Here is a 19,775-nt window from a genome sequence, read left to right on the forward strand (position 1 = left end):
AGATCCCCAGCGGATTGGGTGGGCTCCACCTCTAGCCATCGAGAGCCTCTGCCGCGGAGGCAGACACCTTCAGAGCAGACCCGACAACACCAGCAGCACCAGCCCCGCGGGTCTGATGAAACCCCTCGGTCAGTTAGGTCATGACGAGCTCGTGCCACATGAAAGGCAGGGGCTCCGGGGCCCTCCGACAGCGGGGGGGGGAGTCTGTAATCACAGGTCCCCCCGCTCCTCTCCTCTCTCCCTCCCTCTGCACGACGTCCACACACACACACAGCTCCCCGTACCTGGTAGGGCTTTCTCCCGCGTGCTCCCTCTCGCTCGGCGCTTCCCGAGTCAGAGCACGCCGTCGCCGCGCGGCCGAGCGAGAGCACGTGAGAGAGAGAGAGAGGGAGGGAGGGAGGGAGGGAGGGAGGGCGAGCACGCTTCAGTCAGCGCCAACGAGCGACGGGGCAGGACAGAGCCCGCGAGCGCGCGCACGCACACACACAAGCCAGACACACACAGAGCAGCTAACACACACACACACCTTATCAGATAAGGGCCAAAACTACCACTATGATAAACAGCTCCAAAAAAAAAACCCCCAGTCAAACAGAACATGGATTGAAGCCAAGGGTGCTGGCTCGGTTTGTGTACTCTGGGCAAGATATCACACCAGCTGGCTATAGAAGAACAGTCCCCAGTACAAAGCCATCGCTCCTACCTCCAGTTAAGAGAGGGCTCTCCTGAAGCGCTGGGCTGAAAGCAGAACTCAGGCCTCCAGCACTCCAACACCTATTCGACACAGTCCAAAAACACGCCGCGGGCTATAGGTGGGAGACGATGAGGTGAGCCGCGCACATACATTAGCGAGGATGATGCATCTCTGTCTCTGTTTAACTAGCGGGGCGGCGCTGCTCTTTGCCCCGTGTCTGCTGGCTTCGGCAAGCGATCCCAGACTATCCCACTGCGTAACTCAACCCACAGCCAGAGCACGGCTTCCCCGGCCGAGCGCAGCTCTCCTGCTTCCGGTCGAGACGGGGACCGCCGGGTCTGGAACACCCTGGGCTTCAGGAAGCCGAGGGCTTTCATCTCTGCGCAGACTGGCGGGGGAGCCAGCAGGCGTGCAAGTGGGGGGAAACACGCACGTGCCCCCTCAGTATCGCCTAGTGCAGCCTGGCATCACAACGGGTCTGCAGCGTGCAACCAGACACTGCCGGCCCACGCGTGCACTGGACTAAACAGACCACACGGGTAAAACGGGCTCAGGCGTGCACGGAAATAAACACAAACACGTACAATTTGTGCACACCTATAAAAGGACACGCTTCACAAACGCGGGCTCCTTCGGGCTCCAAGGACCGGTTAGAGAGCGCCGACAGAGGCGAAGGAGGAGGAGGGGTGAGGGGAAAGGGAGTTTCTTGCAATCTGACAGCTAGGAGTCCTAATCCCTTTAGTCTGTTATAGACCGGGAAAAGCTCAGGCACCAGCTCAGCACGGCAGGCTAAAAATAGCCCACAGCGAGCCCTGAAGCCGGCTGACTACCTGCTGCTGCTGCACACACACAACACACACCTGCTGCCTGGAGAAGAGGAGAGGAGAGGAGGGAGGGGAGGGGAGGGGAGGGCCGGCACAGCGCAGCGCGCGGAGGAAGAGAGCAGCGCCGCACAGCCTCGGGCAACGCCTGGACTCTCGCCGCCATGGCAACGCACCATCAGCGGACGCGCCAAGGTGCAGTGATGCCCTGCGAGGTACCACACACACACACGCTGGTACAGCTGCTCGCTGCGGCAGCACGGCGCCGGGGGGCCCAGGTGCCTCTGGAAGCCCGATGGAAGCATGAGCCCAGCCATCGCGGCACTGAGCAACCAGCAGCAAGACGAGCCTCCTTCCCTCTGCTGCTGGGTAGTGCGGAACGGCTCACAAGGTAAAACAAAAAAGGCAGGGGAATGCTCTCTGCGAAGCACTGGGATCCACGTCGTGCTTTTCAATCGTATAAAGTCCAAAACATCTGTCAAAACATCTTTTTTTCACCTTAGAAATATCGCAAGACTACGCCCTATGCTATCATTAACTGTGGCTGAAAAGCTGATCAACATATTTGTATTCTCTCGAATTGACTACTGCAATGCTCTGCTCCCTGGGGTATCTAAATCTACTCTGAACAAGCTGCAGTATGTCCAAAATTCAGCAGCCAGAATCCTGACCAGATCTAGTGCAAGTGTTCACATTACTCCTATCCTGGAGTCCTTGCACTGGCTTCCGGTCAAATTCCGCGTAGACTTTAAAATCCTCATGCTCACCTGTCACCTCAATACCTGTCTGAACTTTTATCGCCCTACTCCCCACCTCGCAACCTCCGCTCTTCAAATTCTGCCCTCCTTACTGTCCCCCAAGCCCGTCTACATTGTATGGGCGACAGGGCCTTCTCCTGCTATGCCCCCAAGCTCTGGAACTCTTTGCCCAAGGATATTAGAGAGTCACCTTCTCTAAACTCCTTCAAATCCAGACTCAAAACCCTCCTTTTCAGAAAAGCCTTTACTTAACTGGTTCCATTCTTCACCCCTCTGCTCTTCTTAATACCATCTTCCACGGTCTCCTCTATTGTTATTGTTGTAATTATAATTGTGTCCTGTCTTGTGAAATTTTCTTATTTATTGTTGTAGTCTTCTTATTTATTGTTATTGTCATCCTGTAAAGCGCTTTGAGAAGCCACCTTTAAAGGCGCTATATAAAATAAAGTTTATTATTATTATTATTATTATTATTATTATTATTATTATCATTATCAGAGAACCGAGAGGGAACACCCAACACCTTGGGCTGGATCACAGGAGAGCTGGATCAGCTCCGCTCTGTTCAAGGGGAGTCTGTATTGTCCCTGTCTTCCAGCACTGAAACACTAGCCAAGCAGGGACACCCTGGACAGAAGCCCTCAGGGCCCTGCACCCTACAGCACCCACAGCCTGGGCAATTCCTTCATCTTCCCAAGGGTCTCCTCCAGCCTGCTGAAGAGGGGGAGCAGGAGGGAGACAGAGACACTGAACACAGCAGGAGGATGGCTGATGAGAGACGGAGAGAGGCTGATCATGGTCACAGAGCGGGAGAGGCGCCAGAAAACAGGAGCACACAAAAACACAGAATGGAGGAGAAGCACCGAGGGCGAGACAGGCGAAGGCAGAACATGCCGGACAGGAAGAGACGCACAGAGGAACGGAAAAGGTCAAGAGAGTGGGGTGTACTCACTCCGAGCCTGCAGCCATGTCCAAGTATGAGGTGTCTGCTGTGTCGACTCCCACAGGGATGACTATGCTCATGACGTTCTCTTCTGATAAATTCGATTCCTACTGGGTCCTAAGCATTGGTATCCAAAACACTGGGGCATGCCAGCCACAGTGCTCATTGCAAACATCTAAGTGCATCCACAAATCCTGCAGAGAGAGAGAGGGGGGGGAGAGCAGGATTAGGGCCCAGTCGCAGTAGCAGGCAGAAACAAAAAAGAGCAGCAACCCCACAGTGCCACAAGGGGGAGACAGATCCCCTGAACAGGGGTAGTGTCGCCCAGTTCAAACCACAGGGCGGAAAAAATTGGTCAAAAAATGTCCCCAGGATAAAGAAGTTCACACCACAAGCAGCGAAAGTACAGAAGCTTTACAGCGAGAGCAAGTGAAGACGACGGAGGCTCTGGTGAAGGGGAGACTGCCCAGATTCTGAGCATTTTGTACTGGGAGATCCCACTGTACTGGGAGCACACAGGAGGACCGTGCGAGGTTCCCCCCCACCGGACCCCAACGCCTCAGACAGGACCATGGAATAGCGGGGCATTTCCTCAGCTTCCTCACGCGGAGGAAGAGGCTGCCAGTGTGGCGCGGCTCACAGATGCGGGGATGCTGGTGATCGGCGGGATTAATCCGATGCCCAGCCCCGCAGCCTGGTCGCTCAAGCGTCACACTCCAGCAGACACTCGGGAGCAGCCTGGAGCAGGCTTCGCCACACCCCCAGAGAGACACAGAGCCGGGGCCACTGACAACTGCTCTAACTAAACGCTCCTGCTGTGCAAACACATATAATCTGGCTACTGTGTTCAGATGCTGAACAGGCAGAGGCAAGGCGAACCACAGTCATGATTTGTAATGAAGCACCTTTCCCAGAGGACAGCCCTTCCACATCCTCTGCAGACTCGCGTTACAGTCTGACCTGGCAGGATCACGGCCCGAGAGTCGTAAAACACAAGGAAGGGGAACGCGGGCTACTCAGTAATCAGGTTTCAAAATCGGCAGCTCGCACAGTAAATCAAAAGACACCCTTAGTGGCGCTCCGCTGTGTCTGAACAGGGCCGGCCCGGACTCGCTCAAACGCGGCTGACACCACAGAGAACACCCGCATGCTCCATCTGGAAAACGGGGCTTTTTGTTTAAAAAAAAAAGAGAGATCCGGCAATTCTGTGGGAGAGACCTCCTTCAGAGCAAGAGCAACGGCGCTCAGGTAAGGAGTCTGCAGGACCACAGGGGGCTCGAACAGGCTCACCCCCGCGCCGGACTCCCACCGGATCCACGCCGCCTCTGACCCTTCACGCGTCTCGCCTCTCCAGCGCAAGGAGAGAAACAACCCCTGAGCGCTGGGGCGATTCCCGTCTGCCGCAGCGGGGCCGGCGCGCCGATCCGGCCAGAGCCTCGCGGAGAGGACAGCTGTCCGACCGAGGGCTAATTAATAGGCGTGTGTGCGTGTGCGCGCGCGTGCGTGCGTGGGAGGGGGAGTCTGAGCACAGCCGGGCTGGCCTGTAGGCTTCGGCAGCCATTGCTGCACGCAGGGATGGAAACATACTCTCGCTGCATAGCAACGAGATCCATGTCGGGTTTTCCGGATGTACAAGTCAATATCCGTGGAAAGCTACAATATTTTTTTGCAAGCCTGGAGGTCAAACAGCATCAGGTGTAACCCTGGCCAAATTTCCCATCGGCCCTTACCAGTCGTGGCCTCCTAATAATCCCCATCTGTGAACTGGCTTCGTCACTCTGTTCTCCTCCCCACTGAGAGCTGGTGTGTGGGGAGCGTTCTGGCGCACTATGGCTGCCGTCACATCATCCAGGTGATACACTTGGTACAAGAGCCTGTAGCTCGTAAAAGCACTAACGGATCAGACATCCGTGCTGAGGTCGTCCCGGGACCAGGATTCACTGCTCCACACACTCAAGGCATTCCGCCACCAAACCTGTCCCAGCAGCGAAACCCAGGCTGGCACCACACTATATACTGAAATACCTGCCTGAGGAGTCCAGACAAACCTGCAGACAGCACAGGCATTTCCTGACTCCCTGATTGGTGAAGTGGTTCACTGCCAGGCCACACAAGCCCATCTGAGCTCTCCCAGCTCCCGCAGCCCAGGGATTCAATCCATCCCAGTGCATTAGCTAACATACCGGTGGGGCAATGCGTCCCATGCATTGATTATTGAGAAAGGCTGAGAAAGTGCCGATAAAGCACTGACCACTCTTCCAAAATTTTCATTTTTGTCTACATCCTTCTTGCTGAATGGACACAAGGATAAAGGTAATTTACTCCAACCTAACACATAAACAAAGCTTATGTATTCTGAATGAACACATGGATAAAGCTGATTTTTTCCTCTTAAAAAGTTCAAGACCACATGGCCATGGCCTGCCCTGCCCAAAGCCCATCGCTGTCTCTGCTGTGCTCTGTCCCAGTGATATCATTTCCTTCCAAGGCAGGAAGAAATGACATCATTTAGACATCAAAGGGCTCCTGCAGCCACATTTAACTCCTAATCGGGCATCCTTGCATTGGCTACCAGTGAAGATCGCCACAGATCTCCAAACTCTGCTGCTGACTTACAAGGCATCCCAACAACCTGGACCTCTCCACCTTTCAAAAGAACTTCAGCTCGGAGCCACCCCTCTCCCAAAATCCAGGGCCTGGATATCTCTGAACAACAGCGGTTTCCACTCCACAAACGTGACAGCAGAACTCGGGGGCGACGGGCCGGCCCCAGAGCTTGGAATCCCCTATCGGAGACCAGGGGAGAATCTCCTTCCTTTGCTTCTTTAAACCCCCCCCATCTGAACGTGTACGTCACCGCCCAGGTTTCCATGCTTATTGTGTATCGTGTGCTGGCAAGTTTCAGCAAACCTTTACACTTTATTTTTAGAGCGCTGTCTATTTTATGGTTCTCTTTTGTGGCGCGGCGCTTCAGGGCTCTCTCGGGAACCGATGCTACTGGTAACGGCAGCCTGGGCAGAGCCTGGCAGGGGGGGAATCCTGCCATCATGGCTCACGATCGCACTCTGGCACCACACCCAGCACTGCTGCGGTCCAGCGCTCCTGCCGTCGAGCCCGCAAGGCTGTCCAGGGCTCTTCGGACAGGCAAGGCCGTTCGAAACCCCAGCACCGGCCCCCAGCAGGCCCGGCAGCCCGGCGTGAGAAAGGGTGCCAAGAGCGCTCCTCCCTCCCAGCCCTCCCCGCCTCCTTCGGCGCTCTCGCGACGTCTTGCGGGGAGGCAGAGGGGGAGTGGCCCCCGGCTCGTGATTAAAAGAACTCAGGAAGGCTGTAATTAAGAGTTACCTTCAAAGGACGCTGCTCTTAATTCAAACAAGACGCAGAGGAGAGGAGAAGGGGAGAAGCACAGAAGAGGCTGTAATTACAGGGCCAACTGGTTGGCAGGCTCGACCGTGCGTGCGCGCGCACACACACACACACACCCCGACAGGCCCAAACGACCAGACGGCCGCACTACGGGCTCTGTGATCTTTTCCTCCGCTTCAGATTGAGAAGAGCAGAAAAACACGTGGGCCCTCCCCTCCGCCTCACACGCACAGGCGCACTGGAGGGGGATTTTGTGTGTCATTTCCTCTAAATATTTTTAAAAGCACAGCTGTAAGAAATCAGCCTCCCACCCCCCACCCCCCCCCAATAGGCTCGGGAACCAGCAACGAGGACGCGATTGTTTTCAAAAGCGTTTTTTTTTCCCCCAGGAAAGAATTGCGTTGGGAAATTCGTCACAGCTGCGAAAGCCAGGAGTCACAGCTCGAGGACAGCGCGTCTGGGCGAGCAGGCCCGCGTCTCTCTCGGGGAGCGGGGATGGGCAAAGGGGCAAGTGGGGCCCCGTCGAGCCGGCCGCGACGCCGAACGGAGCAAGTCCGGACACCGGCCGCCTGGCGGAACCGGTTCCGGGTTTCCCGCAGACCGTGGAGAGCGAGGCCTGAGGCGGGTCTGCGGGTCCGAGACTGGAGGAGCCCCCCCCCCGTGAGAGCAGGGGAAACACCGAGAGCGAGAGAGAGAGGGAGAACGAGACGCAGCACGGCGCTCGGCGCAGAGGAGTCGGCGGCGCCGTGGAAACTCCCGCCCCCGGAGCCGGGGGGACGGCGCCGGCCCGCGCCAAAACACCCGCCTGGGCCTGACCCGATTCCACGCTTCGGGCCGGCCTGAGCGGACCCGTTCCACTCACCCGAGTGCCAGCGCACCCTGGGGAAACCAGCCACTTCAGAGAAAAGGACATGGCGCTTTCACGTTCAGGAAGCGAACTGCACGTGCTTTAAAAATCTAGAAGGGCTAAAAAGAGTCCTTTGGGGTCTGGCGGAGACCCGACTCCAGCCGGGGAGGGTAAATGACAGAACGGGTCCGCTGCATGTGGGGCTGCATCACCAGCAGCCTGGGGACACGCGGAGAAAACGCCTCCACCTTCGCAGGAACTCCTGACCCGATGCAAATGTTGAGGGGATGCCCCCGCAATTCAGAAGACTTTCTACATAAACCTGAACGACTGGCACCCTCCCAAATTAACAAGGGCCTACACGTTCGGTTTCGGGGCTCACCTCCTCCCCACGTGGAATTCTGTTTCGGCAGAGCGTGGAGCAGCAAATAGCAAACAAAAATACAAGGAGAGCCAATGGGACGTCCTCACAGAGACACACACACACACAAGCACATGCGCGTGTGTGTATGTGTGTGTGGCTGCGCACTCCACTAGCAGACAATAATGGCCCCAGGCCAGCACTGCCAGCTGAGAGAGAGGGAGGGAGGGAGGCACAGAAAGAGGCAGGGAGAAAGAACACAGAGAGAGAGCTAGCAAGTGTCATCTAGCAACTGCCTGGCAAGCTGCAGTGCAAACCTCTGGATAACGCTGCACAACAGAGGAGGCCTGGCCTGAGCCTGCAGAGCCACAGTCTGGCTGAACGTGCAATCACCAGGTCCTGCTATCAGTCCGCGCGCTGCGGGGGGGGACAGCAGTCCAGAGGTCACTCGAATGCACACACCCCAACATCCTGTAGCTCTGTACAACCACCACCGTTCCCGATTTACATCCATTAACTTAATCAAACCGAGTAGAGCCCAGGTCTTCTACAGCCTTTACAAACTGCAGCAAGTCTGCGGGACTGTGGCCCTGCGGAACCCCCCCCAACAAACAAGGCACCCCAAGAAAGCAACAGCTCCAGGTCGACACACATGCCCACTTGACCAGACCCGGCAAGGAAGCCGAGCTCAGAGACAGATTTCGGACTCAAACCAGGAAAGAAAGCAATTTATCCCTGCTGCATAAGCCGATCTGCTGGGCACTTCCAGGAATCAATGGGATTGATAGGGCTGATCAGAGCAGCCTTCCACGGACACTCCACAGGCACCCCCACGCCTTCATGGGCGGCAGACAGTGTCTGTCACCTCAGTGAAGCGCAACATGCAGTTATTGGACACTTAAAGCTCTGATGTCACCGACGTGCCATAACAACCCTCTCGAGTCCGTATCCGAGCAGCACCAGACCCGGAGCGAGAGCAGAGCGCAGACAGCATGGACTAGCCAGGCAGTGACCAGGATGAGCTCACACCGGATGAACACCACCCCCACACACACACACATTGCGCAATAATCATAAGGGCCGCTCGCCACATCCCTGTGATCCACATCCAGCTTTCACATCCCGTTGTATAACACGCCAAAACAAAACACCACAGGGGCTGCGAGCTGGCCGCGGACAAATAACTTTGGCAGGCTGAGATTTACGGACGGCGCCATTTTGGCTTGTAAGAAAAAGTAGTTTGACTCGTGAGGATGAGCTCCGTTACTGCCAGCGAGAGGACGCCAGCTCAGAAAGACCCCAACACTCTCCCGTCCGCAGCTGGAGGGTCACCTGCCCGACACCCAGCACTGAAAACAAAGACCACGCAGAGGGAAAGGATCTGCTGTAAGGGACGCACGCCAACCACCGAAGGGCACCATCAAAACAAACTCTCACTGCAACTGGAACTACCTGAACCTCCCTACGGGTGGCTGGGGACAATGCTACATGCTGACAGGGAGACGTACAAGCCCTTGCCAAGACAAGACCCTCTGTCACCGCCCCGATGACAAACCGCACAGCAGGGTACACAGATCAACAGGTCTGTGTATACCAGGGCCCCGGCAATGACATTCCAGTCATTTCGGAAGTAAGTGGCCTGCTCACTTTGGAATTCCTTCTTCTGACTCTCACTGCAAAAGGGTCACCGCCAGCCTGCGGTTTAACTGCGAATGTGACCGCGGTCATCTTTTCGTTTTGCCCACTGCAGCTCACGAACAGGTCTGGTACGGGTCCCAACGGATGTTTCACCGTACAGCAGGGGCAGTTCACGAAGTCGATACCGGAACCTCCCTCCGCCTCCTCTCTTCCCCGGTCCGAGGTGAAGGTTTTATCCCCGTGACCCTTCTCTGTCTGCGACGAGCCAGGACAGCCGGTCCGCACTGCCGCCCTGCCAGCCTCTCTAACGAATGGTGTGGGGTCCTGCGTTAGTAACCACCTACAAAAAGACGTGTGTCCCCGCCCTGTCCTGGAAAGGAGGTTACTTCTGCTTTGCAAGATTCCTACCAGCTCGGCAGAGTTCACAACTCTTCTGAATCCAAGAAACATCTCCAATGAGGACTGGCTTTCTGGTCCACCACACAGTCTTTATCCTATTCTCTGAGTCAGGCTCTTGGGGCCCAGCTGGATTAAGGGGGACCTCGCCCCCCCCCCCACCCTGTCACATGGTGAGGGGTATGTGGCTCTGGGAGGAGGACTTCACAGTCCATACAGCCAATCAACACAAAGCGCTGCATGGAAGTTATCCACCCGAACAGTTTCACTGCCACTGTATATATCTCTGCCTTACAGAGCAGGGCTCATGCGCTGAGCCAGTGACAGAGGTGACATCCCCCAGACAGTGCGGAGCTCTGCTGTGACACAGGAGCTGCTCTTGTCTCACAGTGGAATTCTCCCCTGGCTACAGAGTGGACCTCAGTGGCTCTGGGCCTGACAACAGCCAGACTCGAACCCTGGCAGGGGCAGAGCACAGCCTTACTACAGGTCACTGGTGTTGTGTCAGATTCCCCCATGGGGGAGTTACCTGCTGGCTATGGAGGGGCGCTGTGCAGGCTTGGAGCCCAGGGATCGAACCCTGGCAGGACCAGAGCACAGCCTTACTACAGGTCACTGGTGTTGTGTCAGATTCCCCCATGGGGGAGTTACCTGCTGGCTATGGAGGGGCGCTGTGCAGGCTTGGAGCCCAGGGATCGAACCCTGGCAGGACCAGAGCACAGCCTTACTACAGGTCACTGGTGTTGTGTCAGATTCCCCCATGGGGGAGTTACCTGCTGGCTATGGAGGGGCGCTGTGCATGCTCGCAGCCCCACGAGTGACTGGGACTGAATCCCAGCAGGGGACAGGGAGAGCTGCAGTCACTACCCTGGAAACACTAAACGAGTCACAGGCCACCACTACACTAGGCCTTCTGAGACACACACCATAGCTCCCAACAATTAAAAACTTCAGGATACTTCAAAGAAAGTGTATGTAAAACTGCTGATCACAGAAAGGAATCTCCCGTGCAGTGAACACAACGCACACTTTTAAAGCCCCAATGCCTGCTCATGGGCTATTCGCATGTTAACTCCTGCTCCTCATGAAATAATCATGCAGATTCACTTATCGTGAAGCGTTTCCTGTTTTTCCTGACGCTAGAGATGTCTTCCAAATACTTTAACCGTAAGAAGATGCTTGACTGCATTAAGGATACCTGTGGTTTCGCAATTTCCTGTGGAACCTGTGGCTGGGGGTGTGGCCCACCTCGGCCATCAGCGCTGCAGAAGCCGTGTCCACACCCACGCAAGAAGCCAGACAAGACCCCCAGTGCCGGAGGACACTGGGGCTTTGTTTCAGCAGTGGGACCACCTTGCAGCCTGACCTCCTCAGATTCCGGATGGGATACCATCCGAGGGGAGAACCAGTACGTGGCGGTCTTCCCTCTGGCCCAGAATTCCCAAACCAGTGCCTGGGTATAGATAGATAAGACTTTATTGATCCCGAAGGGAAACTGATGTGCCGCCATGAGATACGAGGTGCCACCATGTCGGACCACACAACATACCGAGGTCCTGACTAACGCACCACAACAGGATATTCTTTTGAAGGAGAAGTGGTGTTGGCCCTGGCGTCTTGGCTAAATCCCCCCTCTCACCTGAGGAACCTCGGAAGGATCCGGCAGCTCACGCACGACACAGCCGGACCTGCAGTGCAGGGGAGCTGCGACACCATGGCTGAACGCCCCACCCAGGTGGGGGCTGACCACAGCGGTGGGTGAAGTGATCAAGTGGGCGCCTTCCTACATGTGCAGTGCTTATGGAGACTACGGAATGAGAAGCGTTATACAAACACAAGAGCTTATTATTATTCTGAGAATCCGTCCCACTCTGTGCGCGCCTGGGAATTTAGTACCAGTCATGAAAAGCAACGAGTAGCAACGACAGCAGTACTTATTGACGTGGAACCCAGTGCAATCACTGAGTAGCGATGCTCATTTAGTACAGTGTGTGCAACTTTAGTCACCCCGTTACAAAAAAAGGCTATACTTTCCGGGGATCAGCCCAAGGGAAGAGTCCAGATACTCAGGCTCTCAGAAATCTTCCACACTCACGAGCTACGGGAGCAGAGGAGATTATGAGGGGACCCGATTTAAGTATTCGGAGACTGTTACAAAACAAAAATCAAACCACTGCACTTTTTCAGAACCAGCTGTGCATTCAAACCAGTGCAGTCAAGTGGAAACTGTGGGGAAACGCACTCAACAACAAGACAGGAAACACTTTTTTTTTTAACACAAAGGGTTGTGGGAGTCTGGAACAATCGAGCCTGGCCACGAAGTCAAAGCCGATACTCCGGCTTCTTTCGAGAAGATCCTTGAATCAATTAGCTACTGGCAACCTAACAAGTTACAGGCGATGTAGGGTCTCCTTTTGCCTGCAACCCCCCTTGCACTCTCACGCCAATCAGCAGCGCCCCATGTGTGTGTGCGTGCGTGCGCGCATGCGTGTGAGAACTCAGCGCTGACAACATGGTGACAGACAACCTGAAGCTGCAGACCTCCAGACAGGTGCCGCGCCAGCAGGGGCACAGAACAGATCCCGAGAAGCGCCTGGCTCCGCGGAGAGGAGAGGGGGATTGGGAACGAGCGCGGAATGACCCCGGCTGACCTAGCAGGGAGACACACACACACATCCCCCAGGACAGCCCTTCCCTGGCAGCCAAGGCGCCGACATGATGCTGGGCTGCAGGCACACACGAGTCCTGAGCCAAGGCCCGGGGAGGTGTGGCCGTGGCTCAGCACACAGGCCAGACACGGTACAGCTCAATTTGGGAAAACCCAAGACAGAAACCGAAGCAGCTGATCACAGAGAAAGTCAGACAGTCCGAGCGCACCTCTCTCGTTTCAGATCTTCTTGCAGCTTTGTTCTAATGAGCGCAGACAGCAGGGCAGATCCCCTGAGCAGCACACCCTGCCCAAAACTCTCACACAGAGAAAGCACAGCAATCGAGAGGCTCTCACAGGATCTCAAACCCACAGACACCAGCTCCAGATCAAAATAAAGCAGGCAGCTCTCTGGCTCCGCAGAGGTGGAAATCAGATTCCCAGTGCAAGGCAGTTTGACCTTTCCCAGGTTTGTATGAGTTGACACCTCAGCCCAAAATCATGGCCACTATTCCTTTAAGTCTCATCTGAAATTGTGACATTTCTCAGCTCCTCCTATGCTAAATGTTTGTGACTGCAGCCTGTCACACTCAAGAGCTCTCAGAACCAGCCACAGAGATCCATGACAACCCACTCGCCCTTGTAAAGGCCGAACCCTCAGGACCCATCAGGATCAGACTCTCAGATCAATATGCTACTTGGCCTATGTTTTCTGCAGTATACTACACACGGTGGGCGAGAGGCCACACTGATCCGAACCCAACACAGTGCCAGGAGGGCAGGACAGAGCCTCTCACACCCACCTCAGGGTCCCTGGCAGAGGAGGTCTGGTGCTACGGGCACTAAGACAGGGAGGATGTCACAACAGCTGCCCTGAAACCCTGGACCAAGTTTACAACCGATTTCTCAGACTGCACTCTGCATCAGACCATGACGCTGAAGGACACATTATAGCCAAAGACATGTTTATTTCATGCAGGGACAGTTTGGACTCTTGACCACGACCAGGAAAGAAGGGCCCAGGCAGGAGAAACAGACATCAAGTCCTCCGAGGAGCTGTAGCTCAGAGGAGGGTAACTGGGATGGGACTCTTCTGATTGCGACAGACTAATTCCACAGCTCCCAGGGCACACGCAGATCTGCAGCACAGAGAAGGACCAGCAAACTGAGACAATAAACTGACAATCTCAAAAACAAGAGGACTGAGAGCAGACAGCCTCAGCACGTCCACCCAACAGCGACTCCATCTTCTCAGACCTTGGCCAACCACACGACCACAGGAGAGAAGAACAGGAGGCCTGCTGTTATGAAATGCCCAGTGCTCTGAAGGAGGTCAAGAAGCATCAGACAACACCACGCTTCCACGAGTGAACGTTTGAATAGAGCAGAGATCCGGCCACCACTACGATCACGATTCAGTTAGGGAGGCGGGGACATGGCTTGGCACAAGAAGCACCGGCACAAGGCCCTGCCTGGACCCCGAGCCCGTGGGGCAGTCCACACGGGGGCTCCCCTTCTTCGAGCAGCTCGCTCTCTGCTCGGGGGCAGAACCCCCAGGGACCTCTTACCCCTGCGGGACAGCAGCCGCTGGGGTATTTTTAGCCGCCTCTGGTTGCACAAGAGGCAGCCGGCGCCACAGCCCATCTGCATTTTGGGCCTCATCCCACAGCCAGCCCCCCCGAGTTAAGGCAACGATAAATATTGGCCAACAGCTTATCTGATCTCTCACTTCTTTTTGTCCGAGCTTCCCTAAAACCTGCGACACGGCCGTGCACCTCCTCCTGCCTGGGCGCAGGGTCTGGGCAGCACTGACCAGAGGGAGCCTCAGCCTCTCCGCGCAGAGACGCCGAGACGCTACAGCACAGCTCCGCGTCTCTCTCTCTCCCCCTCCGACTACTCAGCTTTACATCCAACTAGGCCAAAAATCAGATTTTTTTTTTTAGTAGTTTCTCATTCTCAGAGAGTAGTGCGATCACGTGACGGTTGTGGGGGGGGGTTGTGGGAGGTGAAAAAAACCCACTCTGATCAGACGGGCGACAGTCTCGCTAAGCGTGTGAAAAGGCTGCCAAAGTTAGCGTCACAGCCTGCTCTTCTCCCTGCGCGGAGCTGCCTCGCGCCGCTGTGGATCCGAGCGGCCGAGAGGCCGCGTGGAGGCCCCTGCTCAGCACTGGGTACAGGGCAGGTGCAGAAAGACGATGGAGAGGAGGAGGGAATAGGCGTGCAACGCGATCATGTGACATCTGCCATACACTGGCTGAACACTTAAGATTTGTTTAGGGAAAGCCACCCAACTTTTTTCAAAAATGAATCCCGCCTGGCACTTTTATACTGGATTCCTGCACGAGTCTGTCTATGAGCTGTGTGTGTGTGCGGGGTGTGTGCACGCGCGGAGGGTCTGAGGACACTTCGAAAGAGGCCGGTCCCTGGAGTGCTCCCCCCAGCGTGCCCTCCGAGAGCCGCGCTTGCCTCACACAGGTGGGCTCAGACAGCTCAGCGACCCCCTTATCCCCCGAAGGACGGAGGGGGCTTTTGTGCTGTCCTATTCGCCAGCTGCTCCCGGGCTGCCTTGCAGAGAGACGGGGTCGCACAGCCTAGCAGGACCAGGTTAGCCTCAAGAGCTCATTGATTTGGGAACAAAAAAAAAAAAAATCACCCGAAAACAATGCAAATGATTCCCCCACACACACACACACACCCCTCCTAAAAGCAACCTTCTCAATACAGCCAGATCAGCTCATCTTCCGGTGCTGCTCGGGAGAGGATTGTCCCCAGGACAGCCTTCAAATTCCCCCTCCCTAATCAGATCTTAAGGGACCCCCATTCCAGAGGGCGTGAGGGGTCCCTCATTGGGGGAGCAGGACAATGCAGCACTTTTCCCCATGACCCTGACTTCCCCCAGTTTCAACTCCCCTACTCAGAAATACCACGATTATCGAAAAACTGAGCCAGATCAACAAACACAGCCCACACATTCGGGTAACAACGAATTAGAACACCCCCCCCCCCCCCCCTTTGGCAGGTTAGGCGGTGCCACGTGGTGCCGATCAATGAACAGAAAGTCCAAGCCCTAACAAACCCCCCGACGGTCGGAACAGCCACGCGTAAAGCAGAGCTCGCAGGGACCCCGAGACCCGCGCGCCTTCGCCTCTCTGACAGCCGCCACCGCCCCCACCCTGCGACACCCTGCATGCTTCCAGTTCCTGTAGTTGTTTGTCTTTCCCTCACGAGAGACAGTCTGGCCTTCGGGACACACCTCCCTGGCTCAATGTTCAATTCAATCCACATGAGCTTATTGGCATGACATGTAACCAGGGCAGCAGCCAAAGCCTTTGTGCAAAACAGGAGAGGCATTACAGATTTTTAGCGGTGTGCAGAACATGCATTACAGTACAATACAAATGTCAGGACAACCCCGCGCTTCACAGTGCTGGCTAGTTTCAAAGCGTACAGCAGCTTCATTTCCTCCAGCTTGTGAAATGCTCCATCTTGTCAAGCAGACTGGGTTAACCCTGCTCACAAGACTTGCTGGGAGCGTTTTTTTTTTCTCTGCCTGGAGACCTGATGATCACCGATTGCGCGGTCCCACCCCAGTCCTTTAGAGACAAGAGGAGCCCTCATGCAGAGGGGATGTGTCCGAGGTGCGGAGTGGAAACGGAGGAGGGGGGCATCAGGTGTGTTGAAGGTAAAAAGAAAGGAGGCCGAATTCTCATCTTCTACTTACTCTCCAAGATCCTGTTACTCTTGGGTAGCAAGTGAGGAAAGGGTGAGGTCTTGTATGCCTTGGGATGAGATATGGCAGTTTTCTGGGGATGCAGATTTTTTTTTTTAAGATTAAAGCATCTCCCCCTTCACCTTGAATCTCGCTGTCTTTTTAAATCCACTGTGCAGCCCTGGAAAGGAGGGGGATTGAGAGGCTGAGAGGGACAGGGCTGTGCTCAGATCTGGATAGGGGTTTGGGGCAGGAGGAGGAGAGAGGGGGGAAGGATTTGCAATAAATCCCCCATTGTTCTTTTCACGATGTGCTGCATATTTATCCTTTTATGTAACCCCGCTGTATGACAAACCGCCAATACCAGAGCCAGATTCAGCTCACTGAAATACACCCGGACCGACAACAACGCCAAACACAGAGACGCTTCTCTCGCCGGTGAAGCCCGGACAATGAATTGGGTTTTCTTCTTAAAACAGGAGGACGCCTACACGTGTAGACAAGACAAAAACCCACAAAGGTATTCCTCATCTACACCCATCCAGAAACGGGCTGTGTATGCAGCAATCCTACCGGCAGGCAAGGTTATTGGGATCTAACACCGTACAACAACAACCGTTTGCCTTTAAATGACATCTTCCTTCTAAAGGCGATCTCTTGGATTTGACATCTGCGTATATTCCTATGAAAGTCTACATTTTCGAATCGGGGGCGGTGGTACACCCCTCGCTTCGCTTCCGACACGTTTCTTCGTCCGTCCCCTTCATTTGAAGAAAATGAAAAGCGACTACGGTGCGGCCAAACGCCGTGTGAACCCGACGGCTCGGCTCTCCGCCTGTACCCCCGGCGCGCTGACGTGACAGACGGAAACGACGATCTCGACACAAGCGCAGATAAAAACAGCCCATGAATGACTCTTTTTATTTCTAGCTCTTTCGTGTTGTGTAGTTGTCTGCGTCGGTGTGTTTGTACGCTGGCCTGTCTGGGCGCTGCAGTGAGCTCGGCCGCCCCGGCAGGGGTGTGGAGGGGACTAACAGATTAAATTACCACAACATCAACCCGGTCCGCCATTTTTATAGCACTTTCCAGAGGACAAGCTATCGCACGGTATCGCCCGGAGACAGCCGACACTGGGGCGGAAAGATGCTCCGAAAAAAAGACCCTTCGTCTGCTAGTGAGGGGGGCTTCTCGTTCCTCTAACGACTTTAAGCACCTTTGCTTAACTGACAACGGTCATACGGTTTTCCGCACGAAAACAAAAAGGCGAACTTCACGGACAATTTGTAGCTCCGGAACTGCAGACGACAAAAAAAAAAAACCCACAGCGACTTCACCATGTTTGGATAAAAAAAAAATACACCCGAGTCATCACGTACTCTCCTAACACGACGAATAATCCAAAATAAAACGACAATAACAAACGAAAACAAACGGCGGGAGGATGACGGTGCTCGTTTCCCGAGCTTACGAAACCACGGATCGTCGAAACGCAGGTTTAAAAAAAAAATCAGAACTCGCCGCGGGGAGGAGGGGGGAAAAAAATACCCGTCTGAAGTAAAAACTTTGAAAAATACAACCGGGTTGAGGGGGGGGGAGGGAGAGAGAGAGAGAGAAAGCCCGGAAAGGCTTCACTATCTCCCCTCTCTCCGTGTCTCAGCCGGACTCCCCTCACGCCGAGAGAGAGAGGGGACCCGCCGGGCAGCCGTGACAGCAGCTCCCGTGTTTCCCCGACATGTACAGTAACCGCCGTCGCTCTCCGCTCCCCTCCCCCACGTTTGCAGCAGTACAGCCCCGTACACTCTGAATCTAAATTAAGGTCTGAAATGCATTTTTGCGATCGCAGGTCCGGCGGGGACTCCCTCGTCTGCAGTTCCGCGACTCCCCCACCGATCCCTCCTCGGCGCGGCGAGCTCCTCTCCTCTCCCACGTCGTCTTTTTAATTTTTTTTTAATATGGATTTTCGGAGAAATAAACAGGGAGGGAGGGGGGGGGGTATTTTAAAAAAAGCCTCAACTGGATTTGGATAAAAGAAGATCTTTACAGGGGGGGAGGGAACACGATCTCTCCTTTTTCCCCCCTCAGAAGGAGGGACGGGCGCTGGAGACAGACCCCCTAGTTAAGCTCCGTGGCTATATAAACAAAAGCGCTCTTGTGTTCCCCGTCTTGCTCAAGTTGGGCTCACACCTCCGAAACGCCTCTCTTTTCAAGAAGAAAACCGGAAAAATGAGCAGGAGCAGCCGCTGGAGCCGCCGGTACGCGCGGTTTTTTAACGCCGTGATTGAAAGGGGTACAAGCGCAGGCGAACGCGTTATGCGTGTGAGGTTTTCCTTCGGCTGAACATCTGAAACTTCACTCGCCGACAGCAGGCACGGTGGCAATGTAGCGTCTTTACTATCCCCACTTTTAGTACGTCAAACACCAACGGGCCGCTTAAAAGAAAGCGGGTAGGCTGTGCATATTTAAAAAGTACCCAGTATTTATAGCACAACAAAGGGCTGACAACCGGCTAGCCACCGTTTGCTTAGCGTGATCTTTCTCCCCTTTTTTTGTTTTAAAGACCATCCGGCACAACCCGCCATGTTAAGCAAGCCCAGAAAACAGCTGCATCTCTATCATCCCCAGACATCGCCAAACACCCCCATCATCACCCGCACTCGGGCCCCGGGCACCCAGGGTGACCCCCTCGCACGAAACCACCCGGAGCGAAAAACTTTCGCCCCTGACCAGCCGCTTTTAAAAACCCGGCGCTCTGAAACACGGGATTTAAAATCCCTGAAGCATCCAGACAGGACAAGTCGCTCCAGTGCCCAGGCAAACTGTGCTCCTGTAATTCGATGAGCCCCCGTTTTAAATGAAAACTACGTGGCACAGCGCGGAAAAAAGTTGCAATTATCCTCCTTTGCCTCCCCCGTACAAAAAGCGTGCAACTCACCTTAAAGGTCCACTGTAGGTACGGTGAATAAAGGAACAGGGGACCCGGGTTAGACCCCGTCGCCCGTACCTCCACACAACCAAAACAATACTACAGTCTCCACTGCGGATCTCACTACAACAAAGGCGAAAAAGGGGTAATAATTACATTACCCTCCATAAAACCTCCCCTGCTCCGACCTCTGGTCTTTGTCGTCACCCCACTTTCACGATTGGGAGGTTTTTCCTATACAGAACCGTATAATTCCTCTGCTCCTCCGCTCTTTCCGCGGTGCCTATTCGTAACCAGATCCCCTATCTCCTGTCTCTTTTCCCTTTGTAAAAATGGCGGCTCAGGCAGGACGCCCGTGGCTCCGCCTCCCCCCCCCCCCCGACGAGCCCCCCCTCTCGACCCGGGCCCCGCCCCTACACCCTGCGGGGTTGACGGGCCCACGTCCGCAGGGGCGCCGACGAGCCTGCGTGAGAGCGAGTGCACGAGAGGAGCCGGAGCGCGCTCGCGAGTCATGGTCCTTTCCTCACCTCCCCCACCCGCTTCCTACGACGTTGCCCAAAAATGACATCATTCCGAGCTCCTTTTTTTTTTTTCCGCCATCTTTGTGTGGGGCAGTCGAGAACGTGCCGTGATGGCAGCGCTTGGGCCTAAAGTCTTCTACGCTTCGAATTACCA

The 19,775-nt window shown here is 55.1% G+C and overlaps 1 protein-coding gene across 1 annotated transcript in view; it reads right to left on the reverse strand.

Annotated features, from left to right (window-relative positions):
- Positions 1–19,456, reverse strand: part of kmt2e (lysine (K)-specific methyltransferase 2E) — a 45,815-nt gene extending 26,359 nt beyond the window's left edge. The window contains 2 exon segments of the mRNA XM_069192616.1: positions 3,226–3,410; positions 19,110–19,456. Of these exon segments, the coding sequence (XP_069048717.1) occupies positions 3,226–3,296 (71 nt within the window). The 5' untranslated portion in view covers positions 3,297–3,410; positions 19,110–19,456.
- Positions 19,457–19,775: the final 319 nt, after the last annotated feature.

The sequence above is a fragment of the Lepisosteus oculatus genome, chromosome 7 (assembly GCF_040954835.1).
Source record: "Lepisosteus oculatus isolate fLepOcu1 chromosome 7, fLepOcu1.hap2, whole genome shotgun sequence".
In the NCBI taxonomy this organism is placed as follows: domain Eukaryota; kingdom Metazoa; phylum Chordata; class Actinopteri; order Semionotiformes; family Lepisosteidae; genus Lepisosteus; species Lepisosteus oculatus.